At 46.2% G+C, this 25,956-nt stretch overlaps 2 protein-coding genes and 1 long non-coding RNA gene across 3 annotated transcripts in view; 2 read left to right on the top strand and 1 right to left on the bottom strand.

The window, feature by feature from the left end:
* The first annotated feature begins 801 nt into the window (after window positions 1-801).
* LOC135805352 (uncharacterized) lies at window positions 802-5,341 on the top strand. Its single transcript, XR_010551134.1, has 2 exons — window positions 802-1,206; window positions 4,658-5,341. It is a non-coding gene; the product is annotated as an uncharacterized LOC135805352 (long non-coding RNA).
* A 1,457-nt stretch (window positions 5,342-6,798) lies between these two features.
* Window positions 6,799-22,575, top strand: LOC135805351 (uncharacterized). The gene is made up of 8 exons (XM_065319376.1): window positions 6,799-7,360; window positions 10,991-11,154; window positions 12,741-12,964; window positions 13,867-13,903; window positions 15,910-15,987; window positions 16,264-16,335; window positions 16,603-17,025; window positions 21,180-22,575. The coding sequence occupies exons 1-8, from the start codon at window positions 6,903-6,905 to the stop codon at window positions 21,203-21,205; spliced, it is 1,482 nt and encodes a 493-aa protein (XP_065175448.1). The 5' UTR covers window positions 6,799-6,902; the 3' UTR covers window positions 21,206-22,575.
* LOC135805350 (uncharacterized) overlaps window positions 22,192-25,956 on the bottom strand; it is an 18,484-nt gene continuing 14,719 nt past the window's right edge. The window contains exon 9 of the mRNA XM_065319375.1: window positions 22,192-24,081. Within this exon, the coding sequence (XP_065175447.1) occupies window positions 23,050-24,081 (1,032 nt within the window). The 3' untranslated portion in view covers window positions 22,192-23,049. The remainder of the gene's footprint in view (window positions 24,082-25,956) is intronic.

Here is a 25,956-nt window from a genome sequence, read left to right as displayed (position 1 = left end):
TCGATACAAGCTGTTTACGACGACGTAGCCCGCATTTCAATCCTTGACAAACTTAGGAACATTTCATTCCGAAAAGTGAACTCCCGAATCTCTAGCATACCATAATATGAAATGCTCATCATCACAAAGAAGGTAGAGAAGTACTGGTTGATCACAACTGAGGAGAAATTAGGGGCGATCGTGTGGTGTCCTAGAGATTTTTTCGACTTCAAAATCTGTGCACTCGCTTTTCATCTCCAATCGTACACGTATTGTTCTCAAGGAAATCACCTTCCTTCTATTGCTCCATGCCGTCGATCGGGACGATTTTCGGAAGGGTGGTACCTTTCCATATGACGATGACACAGATGTATCACAAGAGCAAAACAAATGCTGTTCCATGAGATGGATAGACCTTTTCACGGAATTAGTTCTTCGACAAATACTCAAGATTGATTCAGCAGATCATCTTTTTTTGCGAAAGAAAAAAAAACAAGCGCGAGGCACCCATCAAAAATCACGATTAGTGGCGTGTCACCTCCCTGTATTTTACTACTCCCTGGTAGAATCCGGTAGAAGTTGGTAGAGCTAGCTAGAGCTACGGGATTTCCAGCAAGATCAAGGATTTGTACACAACTCCATAAAAAAAAGAAACATTTCACGTACACATCGTGGTAACTACTAGATCTGATAGAACAGCGTTCGTACACTTGCCTCTACCATCTACCTCTTTTGGTAGAGTGACTCTACTCTACTCTACCAGGTAGCTAAAAACGAACGCAGCCCTAGTACGTGTCTGTGTTGTGCGCGTTCTGTCGATTTGGAAAATCGATCGATTTTCTTGCGCGATCTGTCGATCGACAGATCGCGCAAGGATCGATCGATCGGAAAGCGGTGGCGAAACCATTCAAAACAAATCGATCGATTTGGAGCAGCTCCGAAACGTCGTACAGTGTATGTTTAGGACTTTGGTGAACAGCTTTTCAAATGGAAGAAACCAGTTACGGTACCTTTTCTGAGTGCAATCTTCTTCCCCAAATAATTCAAAAATCAGTTCCTTCCGAAAATTCCATCGTGCTGGACCTCGAAGCTGAACGTCATAAGCAAATAGTCAAGCCGTGTGTCGTCTGGATATGCAGTTGTTTGTCATAGCCAACATTCTTCTGGTCCGTTCGTCCTGCCATTTTCCTGACGATCGCAATGAATACGAGCAGCTCTCATGCTCAGGTTAGTGTTTATTGATCTGTCTCTGCACCCACTGCAAGGTATAATTTTTGTGATGCAGCCACTAGCCCATTGTGGAAGTAAGGGAATCACCCAGGTTCTTCGGATTCTCGTCCTGTCCGAAAAATCTCCACGTTTCAACTTCTCATCTTCCCCTCAGGCATGAGCTTGCATATTCATATTTTGTGTTTGCTTTGACAGTGCATTTCATAGGTATCGTTCAGACTTTTAGGGCCCTGTAAAATTGGTGTTTTCCTTCCCGACAGTGATAATGATCGCAATCTATAAAATACATGCGCAGTCATTCTATAGTGTGATAAAACACAAGTGTAACTGTAAGAAAAGAGAAAGAGAGAGGGTGAATAAAACAAACATATGTGCAAAATACAGTTACGGTGCTAAGGAAAGAATGTGGATGCCGTGACATGTTCTTTCTGAATGCATCGGTCTGGCTTACGCTTGTGAATGTAAACAGCATCTATGACTTTTAACTGATTGAAATTCTTTGCAAAACAAACAATACTACAATTGTAAACCGAGAATCATTATACGCCAAACGACACGGGTCACTGAACAACAAATGCTTAAACCCTGCCGTGTTCTTCTTCTCATCGCCAACCTCCCCTTCATCTTCATCCTACAGCGTAAAATGAGTGAGGTGTGGTTTGAGATATGGTTGTTTTTTTAGTTGCCGTGAGAGGGAGAGACAGAGAGAGAGAGACAAAGACAAAGACAGACACACAGACAGAGAGAGAGAGAGAGAGAGAGAGAGAGAGGGAGGGAGGGAGGGAGAGAGTGAGGCTCTGTCGTTCTGGAGATGTGTTGGTGGTTTTCTCTTTCACCTCTCTTTTCTCTTTATAGTTTTTCACTAATTCGTCATTCAACCCAGAGCTGTGTTTGTTGGCTGGTCGACCACAGGATTTTGTGTGGGGTTGTTCTGGAGTGTCGGACTTTTGTTGTAGTGTGACTGTTACAGTCCTGAAACACATGCAGTAGACACACTACTATAAACATACACTAAAAATGTACAACATGCGCACATTTCCTGGATTGATCAGTGTGGATCGATGGCAATACAGTTGTAGTCTGTAAGCAAACAGCGCCATTTTGACTAGGGTGAAATGGTTAGATAGGTTAACCGGTTATGTAACCGTTAAGAATACACGAACAGTTAACCATATGCATATGGGTTAATCGGTTATTTTCTTTCAATGTCCGCTGTACATAATATACGTGAAAGCATGTGCGTACCCTGTCAGTACTGTGCACAATGGATGTACGGCGTGTATCTCCCTCATCTCTGGGGTTGCTCCCCATATTAGTGATGCTTGCATATGCTCATGATGAGGTTGAGTTGATAAAATGACAAGGTGATGGTGCAATCCGAAGCCCAATGGAGCATACAAAATATTAAAATATGTTGAACCTTTCGTTCAGAAAGTAGTGGACATTCACGCAACTGCATTGTAAATATAAAGGGGGTTTGTCAACTGGCAACCGCTCTATTTAGTTGTTATTCACTCTTTGTTGAACCTGCTCTGGAAAACTGAGCAAAATATAATATGCATCCACTATACATATTGTAAACAGTTTCGTCTGAGACAAAAATGCGATAATACTCATAATACTCATAAAGTATACTTGTGAAGACAAAAACTTTCAAGACGTTTGTAATGAGCCTGAAATGTGTCCTTTTATGAGTATTATACATATTGTAGTGATTGTTTTGGCAGTGCGTGAGGTCATGGTACCATGGATACATGGATTTACAGTCATGTACAGCAATGGTACATGAATACAGGCTACATGTACAGTTTATCTCTTATAGGTTGTAGCAAGAGTAGATAAACAAGAGTGTGCAACTCTGGATCTCTTCTGCACAATCTGCACATACCCCTGCCTGTGGCAGCATTTTTTGTAGACGTCACCTTTTTTCAGAAAAACGCGCATTTTGACGCAGAACAGTGTGAGAGCACGTACTGGGCACCGACCTTGTAATGTAAAGCCCGGCCAAGTGCACGATGCAAACTTTCCAAAAGACCCGCAGCGCATGCGTCATAGAAAAGATTACGTCAACAAAAAATTCCGCCACGGGCCAACCCATCCCGGAGTTGCACACTCTTGTTTATCTACTCTTGGTTCTAGCCTATAACCTTTTGGTTAACCGCAGCCCTAACTTTGACATGTATGGTTTACATTATGTGCCCAACTCGCTATAACATGGACCTCTCTAAAGCATAACACTTGCCGTACCCCAGAGAATATATAGTGAGGTCTCGCCTGTAAGATGAAGTGTGATACCTAGTTATTGCATACATGTACATGTAGGTGTGAACATCATTATAATTGAATTCACGAATCAATTTCATTTCTTGGAGCTGACTGCTTTAATGTCCTCCTCGAATCCCTTCGCACTTTTCCAGTTCATTTCAAATGAAGTTGCAGGAACTCAATGAATACATTGGGCACCATCTAAGGCTGCGTATACACGACTACGCTGGGGGTGAAAGCGCAACTAAATCCTTTCGGATGCATGGTTCATTTACACGGTACGCGGAGCAAAACGTAATAGTTGTACACCAAAGCGGAAGAGAACCAAAACGCTGGCCAAGGTGGAAGAATTTGAAAACGGAAATGTTCTGCCGTATAAATTTGGGTGTGTAAACAGTCGAAACGGTCTGCTGGCCTCGTTTCCGTCACGTTTGTTCCGTTTTCGGCCGTTCACACGGATCCGACAATAAAACTCTTTTTTTACAATTTTCGTCATGTGACGAGTGCTGGTGTGTGCCCTGTTTTCGATTATTCCTTGAGTGTGATTGGTGCTTCCACGACAACACTCGACACATGACGAACTTTTGCGGATCCTTTGCTCCCGTGTAGACGCGAGAAAACGATACAAACCGAGACCACCTCGGATCAGCTTTGATCGTGTAAATGCACGAAAATGAAAAAAGAAATGCGGGACTGAAAACGGAAAATGGCCGTGCGTTGTCGTGTAAACGCAGCCTCAGAAGACATTAGGCCCAGTTGGGAATGTTCCTGTAAAATAAGAACATTACACTGTAATAGGAAGTGCATGTGCCTTGAATGTACAGTCCTGCTCAATGAAATCCAGTCGTGTCACTCAAGTTTGCGCCTTGCACCATTTCGCAGCCCAGTGTTCGCAGGTCTAGGGCTGCGCAACGCCCGGTACTTGAGCGACGCGACTTGATTTCAGGATTTCATTGGGCAGCACTGTACGAAGGCAATTCTCCCATACAAACAGCATGGTGCTGCTGACAAGATGAGATTCACTAAAGTGGACTTTCTTTAGAGGATGGCTCAGCTTTTGTATACTTCTGTAGCGTCGTTCCCATGCCATGAATTTAATGATGAAATTCGTTCGCGAAACCAAGAGGCTTACATCACCTTACTATTATTGTACCTTCACTTTCTTTTACCTTTTTTCATGCAGGATTCTGAAAGCTAGAGGAATCCCACTAGCCCCAAGCACTGAGCTCACGGCTACCAGCCACGAATCAGGCATGGTGTATCACGACATCTATATGTTTTGCATCCATTTGATTACTAGTACCGTAAAGTACCGCCAGAGTGCCCCACTATCTCGTCCTTTCGTGGTCGTATTGTGTAGGTGGTCTCCCGTCTGTAGGTCATACGACACGAACTTCGTACACATATTGCACGTTGTGCAGACAATCCGTACCTTCGAGCGGACACGAGCTCCACACAAAAACCTTCCTCTGACGTTAGTACACCATACACACTTCGTTGCATTCTGCCGTACGATTTTCCTTTCCCTGGACCCTGGCTGTAAAATCAAGGTGGGGCGCTCTCGCGAGACGGGGCGCTCTCGCGGTACTTTACGGTATACCATTCACACATAACATGATCTCGCTGTGCCCATGGTGCACTGTAGACTCAACATCCCGCTTTAAAGTAAGCTTCACAATCACACGTTAATGCTCCTAACATGTTATCTCGCACTTGATGGCATTACTCTATTTCTGCCTTTAGTATTAGACTCTACACTATCGCTCATCGCGTATTTGACTCTACTCTTTTTCACTGCTATTATTATGCTACGTTGATGCTCAATGTTAATATTGTGTGAGTCAAGTGTGCGCCCTGTGCCAGTTGACAGCCCAGTGTTCACAGCTGCACAACGTTCCACACGGCATTCACTCGCTTCATTGGACTTCATTGAGCACCACTGTAGTATTCTGTGTTGGTTGATCAGCCCTTCTAGTGACGACTCCTGTCTGTCACTCTATCTTGAAAGGGACTTTTCGGCTTTGTACTGCATGACCATTGTGTGTGGACTCACGAGTTACTTGGAGTACAATTCACTATAAACTTCACTATAGTAAAGCCTGCCCTGACAAGACGCCCTTGGTGCAGCGGAAACTGTCCTGATGTGACAGGACCCCGCTTGATCCAGGAATGCACTTTCGATCCACAGCACTTTGGTGCATGAAATTTTGTCCGGTAAATACAGGATTCCGCTTGGTACAGGGTCCGGCAAACACGGGTTTTACTGCAATCCAATTTCCCAATGCATACGTTTCATTGCATATGCTTCAATTGTATTTTGTGTGTACTTTGGGGGGGGGGGCTGGGAAAGTCTACGTTTTGTGAAGCCGCTGCGACCGGCGACAATTATGTACATGACATTGAGGAGATTATTTGAAAAATAATCCCCGCGGCGCGGACATATCCTGTTAGGCATATGCGGGCAGAATTCAGTACTTTTTCTGGTAAGTTTCATGCATGTTTGGTATGTGGATAAAGAAATGGAGCAGAATTCGAGGAATTGCCCGCCATAAGGTTTGTATGGTTCTGCCAATTTCACAGCTTTTCGAGCAGAATCTCCCACCTTTTCGAGCATTATCCGCACACCCCTATATCCTGTTTAGACGACACTTTCGGGTGATCAGCATGAACCGATGTGAACGGAACACTGAACATGGATATTACCAAGAGGGGTTATGTACTCTTGATATTACGGTGAAGCCTAACAATTTGTGGCATTTAACATACAGAAAATGATGCTGATTTTCATACATGTATTATAACATTATGGGAATATCGCAGTGAATCTTCAAAGCACTAGGTGGTCTGCACTCTACAATGTGACCTGTGCGATTATATCGTTCAATAATGTCTGCCTGTTCCGAGCCACCAATCGCACCAAAGACCATTACTTCTTCAAAGAATCGTCATCTACTGTTTACTGAGTGGTGTGCGGCCAGTCGCCAAGTACTCGTACCATACCAGTGCGAGTACTGATTACGATGATGCCATGCCGTTCACAAGGGAGTAGTAAAATACCTACTCCGCGCCCAGCTCACAATCGATCGATTTGGTTTCTTTTTTTTGTTGCGCGATCGATCGATTTTGCGCGATCGATCGATCGTTGCGCGATCTGTCGATCGACAGATCGCGCAGCAAAATCGATCGATGTGGCAGATCCATAGATGGCGCACAACATCTGTACCGTAGAATTATTTTATGCCCATGGCCCAGGGAAGTCGTAAAATACCGGTATTTTACGACTCCCTGACATGGACTCATGGGGGGTGGTGAGAGCATTCTGAGCATGCGTAACGAAAGGCAAATCCGAACAACTTTTCTGCTTTGAAAATTTGTCCTTTGGCTTCAATTTCAGGGAAGACTACATCTGAACTTCTTGTTTGTCCACCATGGCGACCAACAGCCCAAACAAAGATCCGAAAGCGGACAGGATAAGAAAGAAGGAGAAGGGGCGACGGCTATGGGCCAAAATAGATGCAGCAATGAAAAAATTGAATGACGAACTTGGCTATCCAGCTGGCGCAGTCATGGTGAAGGATGGTCGGATTCAGTCTTGTGGGACACTTGGTGCTGCAGCAACAGCAGCTCAGAGATTATCTCTTGCACAATCTGTTCGCTCAGAAGTTTTTGAGAAGTCTCGAGGAGATGTATCCAATGTCAATGGCAGCACTAGTAGTACAGCAGAAACAACAAGCAGGCAAGATGCGCGGGGCTGCTTCGCACAAGGACCAACGCATGCCGTATACCTGACTCCATTGCCTCGGCCAATCGAAAACCTGACGGAGACTGAGCTTCGAAGTTGGGTTCCCAAGTTTGTCAAGGAATCAACTGGACGCAACCAGCCAAGGTAGGATTTTGGAGTGTGAGCAGATAGAGATGTACGAGTGTGGCATGAGGGGCGAAAACTTATTTTGTGAGTGGATTCCGCGCATGATCATCTTGCTGTTTTTGGGGAAGGAGAAAACGGATAGGTCTATATGTGTCCCTGGCCCTGGTGCTGGATGCACATTATGCACGTAGTAGATCTACGAGTACTTACTTCGTTGATCGTTTTGTCGAGTTGATTCCGTGATGCATGCTTCTTCGTTCGTGATACCAGAAACCGGAGTTGCATCTCGACTGATCCTTTGTGAACTGTATTTTCACGGCTCTCAAGCGATGGTCAGCAGGGAATCGGCGAAAATGGCGTGAAATACCCGATATCGATTCTCGATCTAAATTCTCAGGGACCAAGTCCGCTGCCTACCACACACTTGTCGGTGTGATTGTTCCAGGCCCAGGACAAATTTCCAAAATTTCTCTACTTCCATTATTAATCCAGGGAGTCGTAAAATACTCCCTGATTACGACTCCCTGATTATGACGTATATCTACGTTCTCCATCATTTTTGAGCGCTCTCTTGAACAGAAGTACAGTGCTGCTCAATGAAAGGCGCAAACTATTACTGTCTTAGTCCATTTCGCACCTTGCACCATTTCGCAGCCCAGTGTTTGCATGTCTAGGGCTGTGCAACGCCCAGGCCTGGCGCGTACTCGAGTACTGTAAAGCGTGAAATTTTCGTGACGTTTTTAGTTCGCGTTTTCAGAATCCGGACAGGTTTGCGAGGTTTTAATTTTGCGACTGCAGAATGGCATTCTTGCTAAACCTTTCATGGATCTCCTTTTCGCGCTGTCTAAATTTCGTGATTTCCACGCGGTCGCGAATTTCGCAGAAATTAGACCATCGCAATAATTTCACGGTTTACAGTATCGCGGCTTAACTGGAGTTCATCGAGCAGCACTGTATGCTACTAGCGGGAATACGTAACGAAGAGTGTGCAATTCGACGACCGGCCCGGCCCATCGCGGAGTTACTTTATGACATCTTTTCACGGCCGTTTGACTCACTTGTGCCATCATGCGTATCCAGAGATCAAAGTACATTGTACAAGGCAGGACAGGCAGTTTTTGATTGGTCCGGCCATACCATAGGCGTCACACTGTGTGTATGACATAGGCTTGACACTGTGTGTATGACATGGAGGGTGTAACAGATACACATGACCTCCTTAGAGGTAAACACACGTTGGTGGCCAAAAAAATTGGTCCGGCCATGGCCTGGCCAACTGGACCGGTTCCGCCGGGCCTGCTTGAAGGAACCTGTGTAACATTACATCACAGCTGCGGTAGACGAAGCAGAGCAGCGTCAGTGCTGCCAACCAACTGGGTCTGTTTTCCGTTCTGCGACTTCTGATTTTCCGTATTTTGCCGTGTTTTTGCGTACTGCCAATGACTATGTACTGCACATGCATGCATGTACATGTACATTGATACCCTTACAGTATCGTGTTTTTTACACTCACCGGCTAGGCGCACGTTGGTTGCTGTGTTTGCTAGTGGAAAACATGTGTGACTTGTATCACAATGTGAGTATTAATTTTGTCCTACTTGTAGTCGTAGCACAACATGCACTCGCTTTGGCAGAGGGATTTTCATCGCTCAGCTTGCGCGTGCCATGCTTCTACATAGCCAATCGATCCCGTTCGATTTTCCGTACAGTTCTCTCAAATTCCGTAGTGCGGACGAAGGAGTGATTTTCCGTACAAATACGGAAAAAAACACGGAAGGTTGGCAGCGCTGAACGGATGGTAGATGCATGTGTGTTGAGCCGCACATAGCACAGGAGTGGGGACCTAACAAACCTAACAAACCTGATGAACACTGTAGTACAAGACAAGCGTTGTAAATACATATGCAATTGATCGTACCAAGAGTCCATAACCCCCAGAGTGTGCAACGCCACACAAATCTCTGTGATGACTCGTTTTCAACATTACGTCATTTTCATGTAGCTGCTCGTGCAGGCCGCGACATTCGCTACATGAAAATGACGTAATGTTGAAAACAAGTCGTGACAAGACCCTATCGCGCGTTGCGCACTCTGAGGGTTATGGACTCTTGATCGTACTTCTGCCAAAAAATAATGCAATAAAAAATCCCGCCATGGGTGAACCCATCACAGCTCGAGATAGGAGTTGCACACTCTCGGTTATGTTATCTTGCTATTGGTATACTTCTAGGCGCCGAGGCTCAGCGCTTTGTACAAATGACGTGACTGCCAATACCCCCTCATGTTGTTAGCTAATCCGAGATATTCGCGAATAAATGAAGAAAATTATAGGCCTAAAACGAACCCTAACAGAAGCGAACGAAACAGTCTGCCGAACTGTACTGTTTGCTTGACGGACTCACCAACTTTTCTGCTAAACCCCTGCCCGTGTCCACATCAGCCCTTCATCACACAAGTGACAGATGTCAGTCAAATCGCTATGGCCAGCCATAGCTCATCATACTTCAGTAAAATCACCACCACATAATTGTAGACCAGCCAAGGGCAACCTGCTATCAGTAATAATCACGGTGTCTTCTTGGGTAACGTTAGAATAGCATGCCTGTGGCTGGCTGGCTGGCTGGGCTGTGCGCGTAAGCGCACTTTTAGTCGCAGTCTGAGCACGCATGCATACATGTTTGGGTGCCTATTACATGTACCACCCTCGATATCGGGATGGTCCCGACCAAATCACCACGGTTGGCAGGTATTACAATCTCTGCAAAACATTTGAGCTCAATATGAGCAAGGAGAGTGGAATGGCTGAAGAAGATCGATCCCTCCCCCCCCCCCCTCCTTCATGAATTTGTCGCTATAGTGTATTTAGTCGGCTGCAGCGGCAGCCTTGGTAGTCGGTGTGGTTGTATCTCCTGCCTCTCTTCAAGAGCTTTCTATTAGCATGGAAACCATCCGGAGTTATTTGTCGGATAAGGGGCTATCCGGCATTATCGATAATTTTCACGAAACGAAAAAGTTTAGTTAGGACCCTCCCCCACCCACCCACCCCCCTGAACGAAATATACCGTATTATCTCTAATATAAGCACAGTCTCCAATAATAGCACGTCTCCAATAATAGAACACCTTGGGGCGGCATTCAAAAAATAAAGTGACCAGTCTCCATTAAAAGCACACTGTGTTAATTCATTATCTGTACCGGCGAAAAAAAAACCTGAAATGTGTGTGTCTGACATGAATTTGGCATGGCAACATGCCTCTGAAATGAGGTTGAAATAATAATGGAACAGTCTCCAATAAAGGAACGTCTCCATTAATAGCACGGGGCGGAGGTACATTGAAAAAATAAAGGACCGTGCTTATATTAGAGATAATACGGTAGATTGACTTGATAGCAAGAATGCGGGGATGTCTCTCATATCAATATTTTTCAAAACGAAACTCCCCTTGACCCACCCACCCATATACGAAACTTTTTCTCTTCGTGTAAAAGATCGATAATTATGGACGGCCCCTAAGGTAAACAGATGGTTAATTTGCCAAAATAGCTCTTTTTATCAGACTGCAACTTGTTTATTATAAAATGTGCTCATGTGTATTGTTTTTAGGAGTGTAGTTCTGTTATTGTGTTGCTGGTTTATGTCCTTTGCAGATGGGGCGATGAAAAGTTCAAGCCTCCGTGGTGGCCAACGCACGTGCTTCCTTTCGAGAATGTGAACCGCGACCACCGGCTTGTGAAGGGCTCGTCCTACGCCGACGCTTTGCGCGATGCCGTGCGCGCGTGTCTCGAGTATCATAACATACCCGTCGATCAAGGTTTGTTGCAGTGTCCAGCGCAGTGTGATTACTGTAATGCCTATCCTGTGAAACTTGTCTACGACGACCACCCGAGTGACGTTCAAAACACGGTCTCTGTTACCAGGTGGCCTCCTTATCTAGGGTCATTTGAGTGGAAATAGCATACCTTGGACCTGGGTGCAGTGGTCTTCTGGGGCAGGTGGTCACTTTATCCGAGTGGTTGCCTTTACAGGTTTTACTGCACCGAGTAGAGTGACATGTGACAAAGAAACATGGCATTGTGCAGGCTAAAAGACGTGTGAAAGTACTCTCTCTCTCTCTCTCTCTCTCTCTCTCTCTCTCTCTCTCTCTCTCTCTCTCTCTCTCTCTCTCTCTCTTCTCTCTCTCTCTCTCTCTCTCTCTCTCTCTCTCTCTCTCTCTCTCTCTCTCTCTCTCTCTCTCTCTCTCTCTCTCTCTCTCTCTCTCTCTGTCTCTCTCTGTCTCTCTCTGTCTCTCTCTGTCTCTCTCTGTCTCTCTCTGTCTCTCTCTCTCTCTCTCTCTATCTCTATCTCTCTCTCTCTCTCTCTCAGTTGCTGTGAACACCTTGAGTGGAGAGCGCTTGCTCGAGCGTTGAACCGGGTTCTTGATCCACCATACCCAGTTCGCAAGGCTGGGCGGGGTTGTGAGCTTTCATTTCATCTTTTCTTATTATTTCCTACTTCAAAGTATTATTTCTGCTTTTCATCTCATTACAAAAATTCTGCGCATTTTTTCTCCATCTGCATAAAATCTAGACTGACAACCTGCTTGTTAAATCATGCACCTGCTTTCAGGCGTAAAAACCCTGTTGTAGAGGTCTCAGTCCTCATTTGTTAGACTTACCTGTCTTTATAAATGTAATTTACTCTCTCTCTCTCTCTCTCTCTCTCTCTCTCTCTCTCTCTCTCTCTCTCTCTCTCTCTCTCTCTCTCTTTCTCTCTCTCTCTCTCTCTCTCTCTCTCTCTCTCTCTCTCTCTCTCTCTCTCTCTCTCTCTCTCTCTCTCTCTCTCTCTCTCTTTTCTCGTTTCATGAACCAGTATCATTCGAATATTCTCTAACCGGGCATATTAGTCTTTGCAATGTCTCGCGTCAAAGTACTGCGCATTTCAAAAAAATGAAAGAATGAAGCCAGTATCCGCACCATTGCTAACATTTCTGCGAAGGGTAGGATTTTAGAGTAATTTCATGTGATGTATGTATCCGGTCCAGTCCATGTACTATACGTCATTACGTGTCTACCATTGGGGGGGGGGGGGGGGGGGGGGGGGAGATAAGAGCAACACAAATTGTAATACGAATTTCAGGGCACGCGTGGTACAGTCACAGAGACGCTCAGACCGTTGAAAAACTTAATTTGCCCAAAAGTGAAAATGAGACTAAAGGACAATAATGGAGAGGGCTGTTCTCCAGAGATATACAGAAGAACATTTTCGAACTTCATCTCCACCTTGCTGATAAGCTCGAAAATTCAGTCAAAATGGCATCTAAAAAACGTTGTACCACCCCGGCCACCTTAAAAAATTGTTAAAGTTCAGTTGAAACGTACATGTCGATACTCACCGTTCCACTGGTCTTTGTTGTTGCAGCTGTCCAGACTACCTACATGGAATCCGGCAAGGCACATCGCAAGCTGACGGAGTGCGCGTCCAACGTATGCAAGGGCACTGCGCCACTGGCGCTGGTAGCCAGTCGAGAGGCCACCAGTCCCGAGGACTCTGAGAATCTCACCCGCGCCGCCACGCTGCTCTCGGAGCAGGTCACGTTCCTGCTACAGATTGCCCAGGGACTGTCGGCAGCGGATGTCCTCACGGTACGTCACATCACAGGCCTCGCCACCATGTTCTCCTGTAGTGTTTGTTTGAACTTGGCTGCTGTGGTGTCTAGCTGACTGCATGTACATGTCTGATTGCTGGTTGATGATCGCATAAGGAGCATGAAATCAGTATCAGAAGACAGTAACTTGGTTGGAAATTACCCTTGTGCGTAGCTGATCACATTCACAGGATGAATATGTAGGTAAGAATACTATACATAGGCAAACATCTATACCGAATGATAGCTATTACTATACATGTACATAGGCAAACATCTGTACCGAATGATAGCTATTACTATACATGTACGTAGGCAAACATCTGTACCGAATGATAGCTATTACTATACATGTACATAGGCAAACATCTGTACCGAATGATAGCTATTACTATACATGTACATAGGCAAACATCTGTACCGAATGATAGCTATTACTATACATGTACGTAGGCAAACATCTGTACCGAATGATAGCTATTACTATACATGTACATAGGCAAACATCTGTACCGAATGATAGCTATTACTATACATGTACATAGGCAAACATCTGTACCGAATGATAGCTATTACTATACATGTACATAGGCAAACATCTGTACCGAATGATAGCTATTACTATACATGTACATAGGCAAACATCTGTACCGAATGATAGCTATTACTATACATGTACATAGGCAAACATCTGTACCCAATGATAGCTATTACTATACATGTACATAGGCAAACATCTGTACCGAATGATAGCTATTACTATACATGTACATAGGCAAACATCTGTACCGAATGATAGCTATTACTATACATGTACATAGGCAAACATCTGTACCGAATGATAGCTATTACTTGTATGTTTTTAAAGCATGCAATCTTCTCGTTGGTTTTCCCTTGCAGTCCCTATCGAGGCCGGTAACAAACTCGACAGCTGCGGGTAAGAACAACGTTTGCTGTTGACATATTGATTCTCTTTTGTTGGAGGTTGCAACGAATTCCTTCGTACTACTGAGAATCCAGAATATTTCGGATCCATTATAATTTTCGTGAAAAGAAGGACAACATGTTAAGAGTTATGACTAACTGTCCACCAACGTAACCAGATCTTATACAGTTGTTGGTTTGTTGGCTTGCGCCTTGGAGAAGTGTTGGCGCTAGGTGTCAGGTCGCCGAATGTCTCAGTACTCCTTGTCAGTTTTGTGCCATTTTGTCGCACTCGCTGACTGTATAAGATCTGGTTACGTTGGTGGACAGTTAGTCTTAACTCTTAACATGTCCTTCTTCTTTTCACAATAATTTAACTGGCTCACCACCCGAGTTAAACATTATAATTTTGTTTATTTTGTAAGCTTGCTGACTGCCGAATATGTTGAAAGTGCATATGAAGTTACTACATGTGCTTCAAGTACTTCAAAGTAGTGTCACTCATACTGGTGAGGCTGGTGAGGCTGGTTCACATTGCACTCATACTGGTGAGGCTGGTTCACATTGCACTCATACTGGTGAGGCTGGTTCACATTGCACTCATACTGGTGAGGCTGGTTCACATTGCACTCATACTGGTGAGGCTGGTGAGGCTGGTTCACATTGCACTCATACTGGTGAGGCTGGTGAGGCTGGTTCACATTGCACTCATACTGGTGAGGCTGGTTCACATTGCACTCATACTGGTGAGGCTGGTGAGGCTGGTTCACATTGCACTCATACTGGTGAGGCTGGTGAGGCTGGTTCACATTGCACTCATACTGGTGAGGCTGGTTCACATTGCACTCATACTGGTGAGGCTGGTTCACATTGCACTCATACTGGTGAGGCTGGTTCACATTGCACTCATACTGGTGAGGCTGGTTCACATTGCACTCATACTGGTGAGGCTGGTTCACATTGCACTCATACTGGTGAGGCTGGTTCACATTGCACTCATACTGGTGAGGCTGGTTCACATTGCACTCATACTGGTGAGGCTGGTTCACATTGCACTCATACTGGTGAGGCTGGTGAGGCTGGTTCACATTGCACTCATACTGGTGAGGCTGGTTCACATTGCACTCATACTGGTGAGGCTGGTTCACATTGCACTCATACTGGTGAGGCTGGTTCACATTGCACTCATACTGGTGAGGCTGGTTCACATTGCACTCATACTGGTGAGGCTGGTTCACATTGCACTCATACTGGTGAAGCTGGTTCACATTGCACTCATACTGGTGAGGCTGGTTCACATTGCATTCATACTGGTGAGGCTGGTTCACATTGCGCTCATACTGGTGAGGCTGGTTCACATTGCACTCATACTGGTGAGGCTGGTTCACATTGCACTCATACTGGTGAGGCTGGTTCACATTGCACTCATACTGGTGAGGCTGGTTCACATTGCACTCATACTGGTGAGGCTGGTTCACATTGCACTCATACTGGTGAGGCTGGTTCACATTGCACGGATAATTTAGGCAAGTGAATGGGTGTGTGGAGGCTCAAAGTACGAACTTTTTCCACGTGCAGTTATATCCGGATTACCAGTGTCCTTGCTGTGTGCACCGTCGCGATGTCATGTTATCATCAGTGTGTGACTACTGGGTGGTCATTTCCTGTTGGGGCAGGTGTGGACTTCACGTTCTTTCTTAGCTGCCCAGAAACCCCCGGGTTACGTATGACTGGCATTGATAATGTAGAATACACACCTGAACAGTAGTTTGCCTGCTTCAGGACTTTGATCGGTTGGTTGATGGTATCGGCTTGTATGGCTAGTACTGTAAGGCATGAGTCAAAGAACCCTTCCGTACCCCTCACCCACGGCCTGCCTGTTGTGTACAAATAGGTAACACACTAGGTGCTCCACACTCGTCAATTCTGGTCACACCATATTTAAGCTGTGGTATATTTGTGTGGCTTGGCTATAAAACCATACATGTGTGTCTCGTATCTCTTACCGCTTGCATGCAGAAGAGGAGCCTATGCAGCTGCTGCCTCTGTCAACAACGGTGTCAACTGCAGGAGCGGGCAATGTCGTCATTGATGAAGGTGAAGTTAGTGTGTTTTAGCTTGTGTATATGTGTGTGTGTGTTTGTTTGTTTGTTTGTTTGTGTGCATGTGTATGCGCCTACCCTTCCATTTACATCATGGCACAGTAGAATCTTTTCTATCCAGGTTCCGAAGGGTGCTCGTATGTCAGAATCGTCCGTAACTTGGACTGAATACCTTACTGTACATTATAAATATTATGGTCATTGATGGTCATTCAGTACATAATGCCATTGTGTGCGTGTGTCTGGATCACGTTATCCTTTGTGTTGGCAGGCCCGTTTCCATTAGTGGGTACCTCGATTGTTGGCAATGGCCTGGAAGAAGTTATGGTAGATGCAACCTCAGGTAAGATGGCAGTAACAGTTACTTCAAAATACTTTTTGAATTATAACCATTATAGTTATGGGAGGGGAGACGGTTCTCTTCCTCGTTTCATTACCAATATCGCAACCTTCTGTAATCAGCAGTTCTTCACACTGCCATTCGTCTCCTTCCCTTTCTGATGCTATTATCGTACTGTAAGACCACCAATTTCAAGGTGCAATACACGTATAAGCACTGTGTGTGTGTGCGTGTGTGTGTGTGTGTGTGTGTGTGTGCGTCCACCCCCAGGATTTGTGGCTACGTTAGAAGCTGCTAGCCGAGCCAGTCCCATGCCAGGTGTCAGTGTCACCACAACGCCTCACTCCGTGCCGCACTCGTTGGTGGCTGCAGCAGTAGGACGCGCTGCTACAGCTGCTGTGTCCGTCGCGCCATCCACGGATATCACTTTCAACGACCAGCTCACACTCACACAAGATCCAAGTCGTATGGATTTCGAGCAGCAGTTGCGGACAACGATTTCGCAAGCAGCTCACGCTTCAGCGGTGTCTGTGGGAGTGCAGTCGGACCGAGCCAAAGAGCAAGCGAGCAATGAGCTAAGCTGTATGATACCAGTGTCGATCCTACCCACTCAGCAGCCGACCATTCAACACGTTGAGCAGTCGATTGTGGTTCCAGAGCATGTGCAGACTACGGACGAGTCTGTCATTTCTTGTAAGTTGTGTGTTCACCTGCTAGTACTAGCTACTGGTGGTGATCTGCTTGTAGGTAGGAGCCGATACTATGCTCCACGGCCGATGCATAGGCACTGTGCGTATGTTATGTGTAACCCATAACCATTCTGGTCGTAGGGGTGCCATGTGTGTCATAAGCCAGCAGCATCAAAAAGAACAGAAAAAAGAAGAAAAACTAACTACATGTACACTGATAAACAAGCTGCCTATACCTTCACGATCAGCAGCAACGAGAGAGAGAGAGAGAGAGAGAGAGAGAGAGAGAGAGAGAGGGGGAGGGGGGGGGGGGGGGGGGCTGTGTTGCAACTCCGAGTTTCACGTAGATTTACGAATACCCGGTACAATGATTATCGTAGTTATTCATCATGCTTGATCATGCTTGATCATTCTCCTGTTGACGACCTGCATAACGTCATCATCCTGTAAATCACATGATCTGCAGCAGGTCCATAGCCTCCATACAGAACGGTGTCATCAAGTCTCTCATGTCGTAGGTCTACACTGTAGCATACCGGCATCTACTACTGCGGTTGTAACCAATGGTAACCGTCTGTAACTGACCAAGGACTATGTAAGTAAGGCCCAGGTTACCGGTCCTCTCTGGACAGTCCCAGGGCCAAAGTCCAAAGACCTAAGCTGCTTGTCTGCAATTGTAAGGCACAGTAGCAGGCACAGTAGCAGGGCTGAAATGACTTTCCCGAATCAGAACTGTCACATGTTGAGTGGTGTCAAAGCGAGGGTACATGTGGTCGGTGCAAGGCCTGACAATGGGCTTCTCTGATTCTCTCCCTCTCATACACATACTTCAAAAGTACACATAATTCAGAGAGACGGTTTCTTCTTCTTCTCACAAGGAGAGTTCAGGAAAAAAGCCAAAAAAAGTTCCTCAAGAGAAATGGTAACAATATGGATACACGCATGAGCGCAGTGGCGCAACCCGCGAGTCGCGACGAACCCCGAGCGCAGCGCAGCGCCAAAAGAGACCTCGTAGAGGTCAAAAGGACAACACACTTGTCGAATATTCTCTGTGTTTGAATATGGAAGAATCAAGGTTTGAGTAGATAAATATAAGTAGTACAGTACTTGAACTACATTGTATGTACTTGAAGTAGCAGAGCAAGTGTGAGTTATGAATTATTTATTGTGATTCACAGTAAAATGAATGGTTGCGCGTTGGAGATTGGCTCCCTGAAACAGATTCAGAGTTGACGCGGACGAGACCGATGACTGTGCCGACACAGGGGCTGGCGGTGGTGCCACTGGCGGCAGGGCCAAATCTCCGAAAAAGGTCATCGTGGGACATTCCCATGAGTAGCTGGTCGACGGTGTCCGAAGGAGCAGACTGACTGATTGCAAGCTGGTCAGCTGGCGTGCAGTTCTCCACGAGTTGGTCCACAGCATCCTGATTCAGCTGCCACGTTTCTTGAACTGGGGCTGCCGTCGACGCGGTCACGTCAAGGCAAGCTGTCATTCACTGCTGCTGCTTCTCACCTGGTTTACTCTAGCTGAGCAGTGACTGGGCATTCTTGTGGCAAGTTGTGGCCAGTCACAGACCTGAACAAATCCTCCCTGCTGATGATTGCTTTGGATTGAGTAGCATTCACTTCGCCCTGTCGCCTCTTTGTCTTGAGGATTTCTTCGTAGGCTTGGTTTGAACCTCTGCGGAACTTAGGGTCCGTGAAAATGTTCATAGTTATCACGGTCAATCTCAGCCAGGTGGTGATTGGTGGCTGCTCGGAATCCCTGGTAACTACTGCGCTGGAAATATTCCTTTTTTTCTTGTTTCGTATACCCAAATACGACTTGCAAAGTGCTTCATTCAATTCCTCTTTGGAGCACGTGGCTAGATCAGTACTGGTGCCATTTTCGGAAGCATGATCCATAAAACCTTCACCGATCCTTTCGTGGTGAATGAAGTGCCCTTTAGCACCCTGGCAGTGATCACGGTATCCACCTTCTGTACTGAAACGGACTCGAAACGGCGCTTGGCAGATGGTTCTGATGATGACTCAGCCGTATTTGGTCAGACACTTCCGAAAAAAAGGTAAGAAGAACTCTACGCTCACTGTGCACAGAAAACAATCTACTGATGGTGAGCGTGAGCAGTACGTAACCTAGCAACGGGCACTTGGGTTGTTTGGATGTACAATCAGTAGCAAGGCAAGAGAGCACAAGAGAACAAGGTTCCACGGACTTACACCGAGACCCTACGCAGAATAATTTGAAAATTCCAAATAATTGTAGACGGGGAACGAAACATAGCGCGGGACAGACAAAGTGTGCTCACCTGAGGGGGACAGACGAAGTGTGCTCACCTGAGGGGGAGCTCCCGTGGCAGGCTTGAGCAGTCGCAGCAATGTTGAGCCGTGGCGAGGTCATGGTGAGGAGACAAGATTAGTGAAACTACAAACGAAGACTGGTGCTCTCAGGGTCGTCGAGAATGACACTAATAGTTGGGCGCCAATTGTCGTCGGGTATTAGACCTGACGATGGGATTCTCCGATTCTCTCATACACATACACGAAACCTCAGAGAAACAGTTGATTTTTCTTGTCACAAGGAGAGTTCAGGAAAAAAAGCCAAAGAAGTTCCACAAGAGAAAAGGTTATACACTCAAACGTCTCTTGTCCGGACGCCTCAGATACGCGCACGTCTCGCTACCGAGCACCTTCAGCTTGAGTTCCTAGGGCAAATGTGCTTCGATTTTTAGGGGTTTGAACTCTTTTTTTCGTATGCGCAAGTGCATTTTGTTTGTCACTGCCAATCTAGTACCTATGTAATGCAAACATTTTCATCGATGATTTTTTATCCTGAACATGTGCAATAATTTTCAGTATACCCAACTCGCAACACACTACCAGTCCTTGGCTACACCACGTACAGTTGAAATTGTCCAAATTTTCACCCAGGAGGGCATCATCAGGGATGTGCAAAATCACAACACAGTAGGACTATACCTGACGAGATCCAGAGGGTACGTGACTGACACAGAGCAGACTCCAGCAATACTGCCAGCGAGCAGCCGACGTGGTGCAATAAGTGCCGAATAAACTTCATCAAAAACTGATATACTACATGGTAGATGAGTTGTCCTGAGATACGGGCAGTGCCCGTTCCCAAGGCACCCGGATAAGAGACGTTCGAGTGTAATATGGACACACGCATGCGCGCAGTCCCGCACAGTCTGCGCGTAGCCGCGAACCCTGAGCGCAACACCAAAATGGACTTCGTAGAGGTCAAATGGGCAACACACAGGTCGAAAATTCCCTGGACTCAGCCTCCTACCCATAGCAGCTCATCATTATGATTTATACCACTTTGGTGGTTAGTGTGTGTGTGTGTGTGTGTGTGTGTGTGTGTGTGTGTGTGTGTGTGTGTGTGTGTGTGTGTGTGTGTGTGTGTGTGTGTGTGTGTGTGTGTGTGTGTGTGTCTACACTGGGTATAGGCCATGCAGTGTCTGTGTCAATGTGTCTGTGGCAGTGTTATTGCAAGAGTGCATCAACTTCCAAGCCAAGGGTGGGAAATTCAATGTGGGCTGGAAAAGATGAACTAGAGGCCTGTAGTGGACCAAGTCGCTGGAAGGTCCAGCCTCCCCATCAATTGACATCCTTTGCTTGCAGCCCTAAACCTACTTGAATCGGTTGTGAACCAGCTAGTGTTAGTTTCTGTCGCCGGAAACCTCTTGTGCAGCATAGCACACTTTTGAGTCTTTGGAGACTCTCAGACTGTAGTATACTTTGATGATTGGGTCATAGCCAACAAAGCGATGTGCAATATGAATTTCATTGAGAACTAATATTGAATTTATCGAAAGCCAGACAGACCCCATCCAAACTGTAGGTAGTGCAAACTGCAAAGTCGAAGAAGAGGTTAATGTAAGCTGCTTGGTGTATCTTGTAACACCAGTTTTTTTTTCTGGTCTGGCTTCCTGCCTGAATGTTGTTTACAGGATAGTGTGTGCTCTGATCATCAATAGCACTGGCCTAAGTTTGTGTGTGTGTGTGTGTGTGTGTGTGTGTGTGTGTGTATCTATGTGTGTCTATGTGTGTCTCTATCTGTGTCTATGCTCGCGCGCGCGTGTGCGTGTGTGTGTTGGCACTTGTGATCTTCTCCGCCTGATCTCCCCGTCTGCAGCCGGCGGTGTGGCCACTCGACGGTAGCTTCTGCATGCCTTTGTCCATCAACCACACTGGGCATCAGTGACTGTAGAGTTGTGCTTTTTCCTGTAAATAAGTTAGTGAGCGGGGCTCCTGAATCATCCTTTCCTCCTAGTGTTACCCTTGTATCCATAGTAAGCCAGTGATTGTATGGCCGTACATAACTTACTTGTATATACGGCTGAGGTGACAGCGTGCACCCAGTTTTCACATCTGCCAGGTCACTAGTTTTGTGCTGATGCCAGTGCGCAGTGAGCCCACTACTGATTTTGATACTGCTATGGGCATGTTGCGAACAGAATGCTGTGTGTGTGTGTGTGTGTGTGTGTGTGTGTGTGTGTGTGTGTGTGTGTGTGTGTGTGTGTGTGTGTGTGTGTGTGTGTGTGTGTGGACTGCGCCTCACTCACAGGGACGCATATGTGCACACACACACACACACACACACACACACACACACACACACACACACACACACACACACACACACACATCTTTTGAAACTGTACATACTATGCTGTAGGAGCATTGTCAACGGATTTGACTGCTCTCTCTCTCTCTCTCTCTCTCTCTCTCTCTCTCTCTCTCTCTCTCTCTCTCTCTCTCTCTCTCTCTCTCTCTCTCTCTCTCTCTCCCTCTCTCTCTCTCCCTCCCTCTCTTCTCTTCTCTTCTCTTCACCATGTCTTGACTTTATCACATGCATAGAGCATGAGATTGTTGTCATCTGGGAAAGAATCTGGTTAGCCTTTGTAGGCATAACCCTCTGCTTTGTATGTGCAATGCTTGCCAGTCTCTCACATTATGCCCTGCTTTCTTTTACCACTTCAGCAGTTTTAAGCCTCATGCCGTTTACTTACTCATGTCCAAATTTGTTGTTGCTGTTGTTGCTGTGCTCTAGACGGTAGCACATGTAGTAGGTCTTCGTTTCAGACTTGATTACCGGAATGTATTGCTCGACCTTTCTCTCTATACTAGAATAACATACCGGTATGTCGAAAAGATACACTACTTTAAATTCCAGTACAATGTAACAGTTGTAGTAAATAAGTAAATGTAGTACTAGTACTAATAAGTAATACGTCCAGGTTCGATGGTGTGCATGTGTGTGGGTGAGTGGATGCTTTCTCAAGTGACCTCAAGCCTAGCTGTTAAACCTAGCTATGGACTGGATGGTATTATTCGAAACATAACTCCTGCATATAATAGTGTACATACGTATGTGTACCGAGAAGTGTCTCAACTGTCTGCTGCTTCAGACTGATAAATAAATACACAATAAGTAATTGCTGCTGCAAGCAGCTGTACAGCTGTGTTAGTAAAGCTGCTTCATGAATATCAATGATAAAAACTGCGCAAGTGTGGGCCGAAAAAGGGACGGACAGAGTCATTTACCGCTAGTGTCTATGATACAGTGACCAGTTCCATATCCGTATATGATCATGCGTGTCAGCACAGAAATCCCCATGTGCTGCTACTACTATCACTATGTCGCCATTGTAGTAATACATTTCCACAAACTGGCCAGGACTGCTGCTGCTACTACTGGTGTGGTTGGACGTATTTGAGGCAATGTGCTTCTGTACGGGAGTACTCACCTATATCTTGACCTCGGCATAGGATGCGTGTCCACTTGCTAGCACGGCGTACATGCAAGTGCTGATGATAGTGTTCATGTCTGAGCTGCACACTTGTAGAGCTGCACACTTGTAGAGCTGCACACTTGTAGAGCTGCACACTTGTAGAGCAGTACGCTCACTGCAATAGCGGTGACATTGACAGCTACCTGCCAGCCATGCGTGACACAGCTGAAGAGACCAACAACTTACACACGAGTTCAATCATCCCGTAGATTACAGACTGGTGCTTGTGCTCGTTAAACTACCCACCCTGGTCCGTTCAGAAGAGTTCATCGCCGGCATTGTTGCAGAAGGAGACAGGTCTTCACTCAGAAATGGTTCCCTTACCGATGACGACATACCATCTTCGTCTTCTTGCTTGGATTCGGATTTCCTTTGCTTCTTTGAGGAAACCCAGGCGACGAGCTTCTCCCAGTGTCTCTTAATGGCCTGTCTCCTTTTGTATAACGTGATGAGCACACCAGCAACCTGAGGCCAGAGGAAAGTGATCACCACAGCTACCCTGATGGACGCTGCCTCGCCAGCTGCACTCAGTCCAGCCACTATGGTAGCATTGGCAAGAACGAGCGCTTCGAATGCATTGTCCAGTGCGTTGCGGTAGGGTTGTGCCAGCACGTGCAGGTAGAACAAGCAGTGCAGCGCAATGAACACGGTGATGCGCCTGGGCAGCGGCTGCGGGATGAGGATGGCCAGAGAGATGAAGACCAGCCGGCGGAGAAAGTTGACGCTGATCCACCAGCGTCGTTTCTCGGCGAGTGTGTGCATGTAAGGGTCGATGAGGGGTTTGATCCTGGGCGTGCTGCGGTACCGGTATGCCACGATGGGTGCTGGAACTAGAATGATGAACAGGAGGAAAATGGCCAGGACACCAAACTCAACATGACCCGGGCCAAAGCATATCTGAGTGGCATCCAAGTAGAAGGTCACGCGATCTTGGAACGGCACGCAACTTAGAAGCTGAAGAGCCACGAAGATAATAGTGCAGTATGACGCCAGTATGCAGCCCCAGAGTGTGGGCAGAACGGGAAAGTTGATCAGGATGCGCATACCGAACTTGAAGGTGCGGAATATTCGTATTATCAGCAGCACAATCAGCAGTACGAACAAGGGCAGGAGAAGCTGAGCTGCGACCTGTGCCGGCGCAGAGAGGTCTGAGCTGATACAAAAGAAGCTCTCAACAAGACCATCCGGAATAGAATGCCGAAGAATGGTGCCATAGCCCCGGGCATCAATGACGGTCGTAATCTGTGCACAGACAGACACAGATAATCAGTGTGCAAGACTGGGAAATACCCACAGATCATTGGGAGATACCCACAGATCATTGGGAGATACCCACAGATCATTGGTAGATACCCACAGATCATTGGGAGATACCCACAGATCATTGGTAGATACCCACAGATCATTGGGAGATACCCACAGATCATTGGGAGATTTGTTTTTTATTTTATTTTTTTTATATACTATGTGCACATCCCTACAAAGTAATAGGGGTAATAAAAGAGACAAAGACAACAAAGGAGTAGTAGGTGCTACAAGAGCTGTGCTGGTCAGGCGCAGTGCACTCCTCCGACCATTTCGGTCTCGGAATCGACATGGACTGTGCGGGCCAAGGGGGCATACTATGAATGATAGACTTATGGGAGCATCTGAGAATGCAACAGAAATGAGAAAGAGAAGATCAGAAAAAAACACAAATGCAAATAATATAGGTTGATCATGCTTCAGCTTACGTAGGTCCCTGACAGAGAGAGAGAGAGAGAGAGAGAGAGAGAGAGAGAGAGAGAGAGAGAGAGAGAGAGAGAGAGAGAGAGAGAGAGAGAGAGAGAGAGAGAGAGAGAGAAGAGAGAGAAAGAGAGAGAGAGAGAGAGAGAGAGAGAGAGAGAGAGAGAGAGAGAGCGAGAGAGCGAGCGAGCGAGAGAGAGAGAGAGAGAGAGAGAGAGAGAGAGAGAGAGAGAGAGAGAGAGAGAGAGAGAGAGAGAGAGAGAGAGAGAGAGAGAGAGAGAGAGAGAGAGAGAGAGAGAGAGAGAGAGAGAGATACCCACAGATCATTGGTAGATACCCACAGATCATTGGGAGATACCCACAGATCATTGGGAGATACCCACAGATCATTGGGAGATACCCACAGATCATTGGGAGGTACCCACAGATCATTGGGAGATACCCACAGATCATTGGGAGATACCCACAGATCATTGGGAGATACCCACAGATCATTGGTAGATACCCACAGATCATTGGGAAATACCCACAGATCATTGGGAGATACCCACAGATCATTGGGAGATACCCACAGATCATTGGGAGATACCCACAGATCATTGGGAGGTACCCACAGATATTATTTTGGGAGATACCCACAGATATTTGGGAGATACCCACAGATCATTGGGAGATTCAATACAAGCGCAAACCACATAATGTAGGCACTCAAGAACACTTCTTTTATGCAAGGCATCTCTCTCTCTCTCTCTCTCTCTCTCTCTCTCTCTCTCTCTCTCTCTCTCTCTCTCTCTCTCTCTCTCTCTCTCTCTCTCTTTCCCAGGCTTTCCCTCCCCCTTCCCATACTTGCCAACCCCTGGCAAACAGTTCAAGTTCCTTGACACTGATGCCGTTTTCCTTGATTTTGCCCAATTTCCTTCATCTGCAATTTTTACATCATAATGGTGCAAAATATTGTATGACATCATAGTGACGTCACTATGACGACAAAACATTCGCAAATAGTACAGCATGTACGACAAAAAAGTACTTTTTCATGCGCTAACTCAAAAGTTCTCGCTCGCTCCTACGCTAGACCTTCGTTTTGGGCACAGTGAGCGTCCAAAACACTCAAAATCAACAAAAAATGGTGTTGACGAACATTTTCGAAAATCCGGTAGATGTTATAACGTTTCTGGTATACCGGGACGAAAGCGAGTTTTCCTGGATTTTTCCGGAAATTGCGGTAGGGCTGATAAGTATGCCCTCCCTCTCCCTGTTGACGGACATTTTCGAAAATCCGGTGGATGTTATCACGTTTTCCGGTATACCGGGACGAAAGCGAGTTTTCCTGGATCTCTTTCTCCCTCCCTCCCTCCCTCTCTCTCTCTCTCTCTCTCTCTCTCTCTCTCT

This window comes from Sycon ciliatum, chromosome 1 (assembly GCF_964019385.1).
Source record: "Sycon ciliatum chromosome 1, ocSycCili1.1, whole genome shotgun sequence".
In the NCBI taxonomy this organism is placed as follows: Eukaryota; Metazoa; Porifera; class Calcarea; order Leucosolenida; family Sycettidae; genus Sycon; species Sycon ciliatum.
This window is presented reverse-complemented; position numbering and strand designations above follow the sequence as displayed.

What these genes read in the sequence shown, in the direction of transcription:
- LOC135805351 (XM_065319376.1), top strand. Translation starts at nt 6,903, where the DNA reads ATGGCGACCAACAGCCCAAACAAAGATCCGAAAGCGGACAGGATAAGA. An exon ending in ACTGGACGCAACCAGCCAAG is followed by an intron (nt 7,361 to 10,990) that starts GTAGGATTTTGG and finishes TGTCCTTTGCAG; the next exon opens with ATGGGGCGATGAAAAGTTCA. An exon ending in TATGGTAGATGCAACCTCAG is followed by an intron (nt 16,336 to 16,602) that starts GTAAGATGGCAG and finishes GTCCACCCCCAG; the next exon opens with GATTTGTGGCTACGTTAGAA.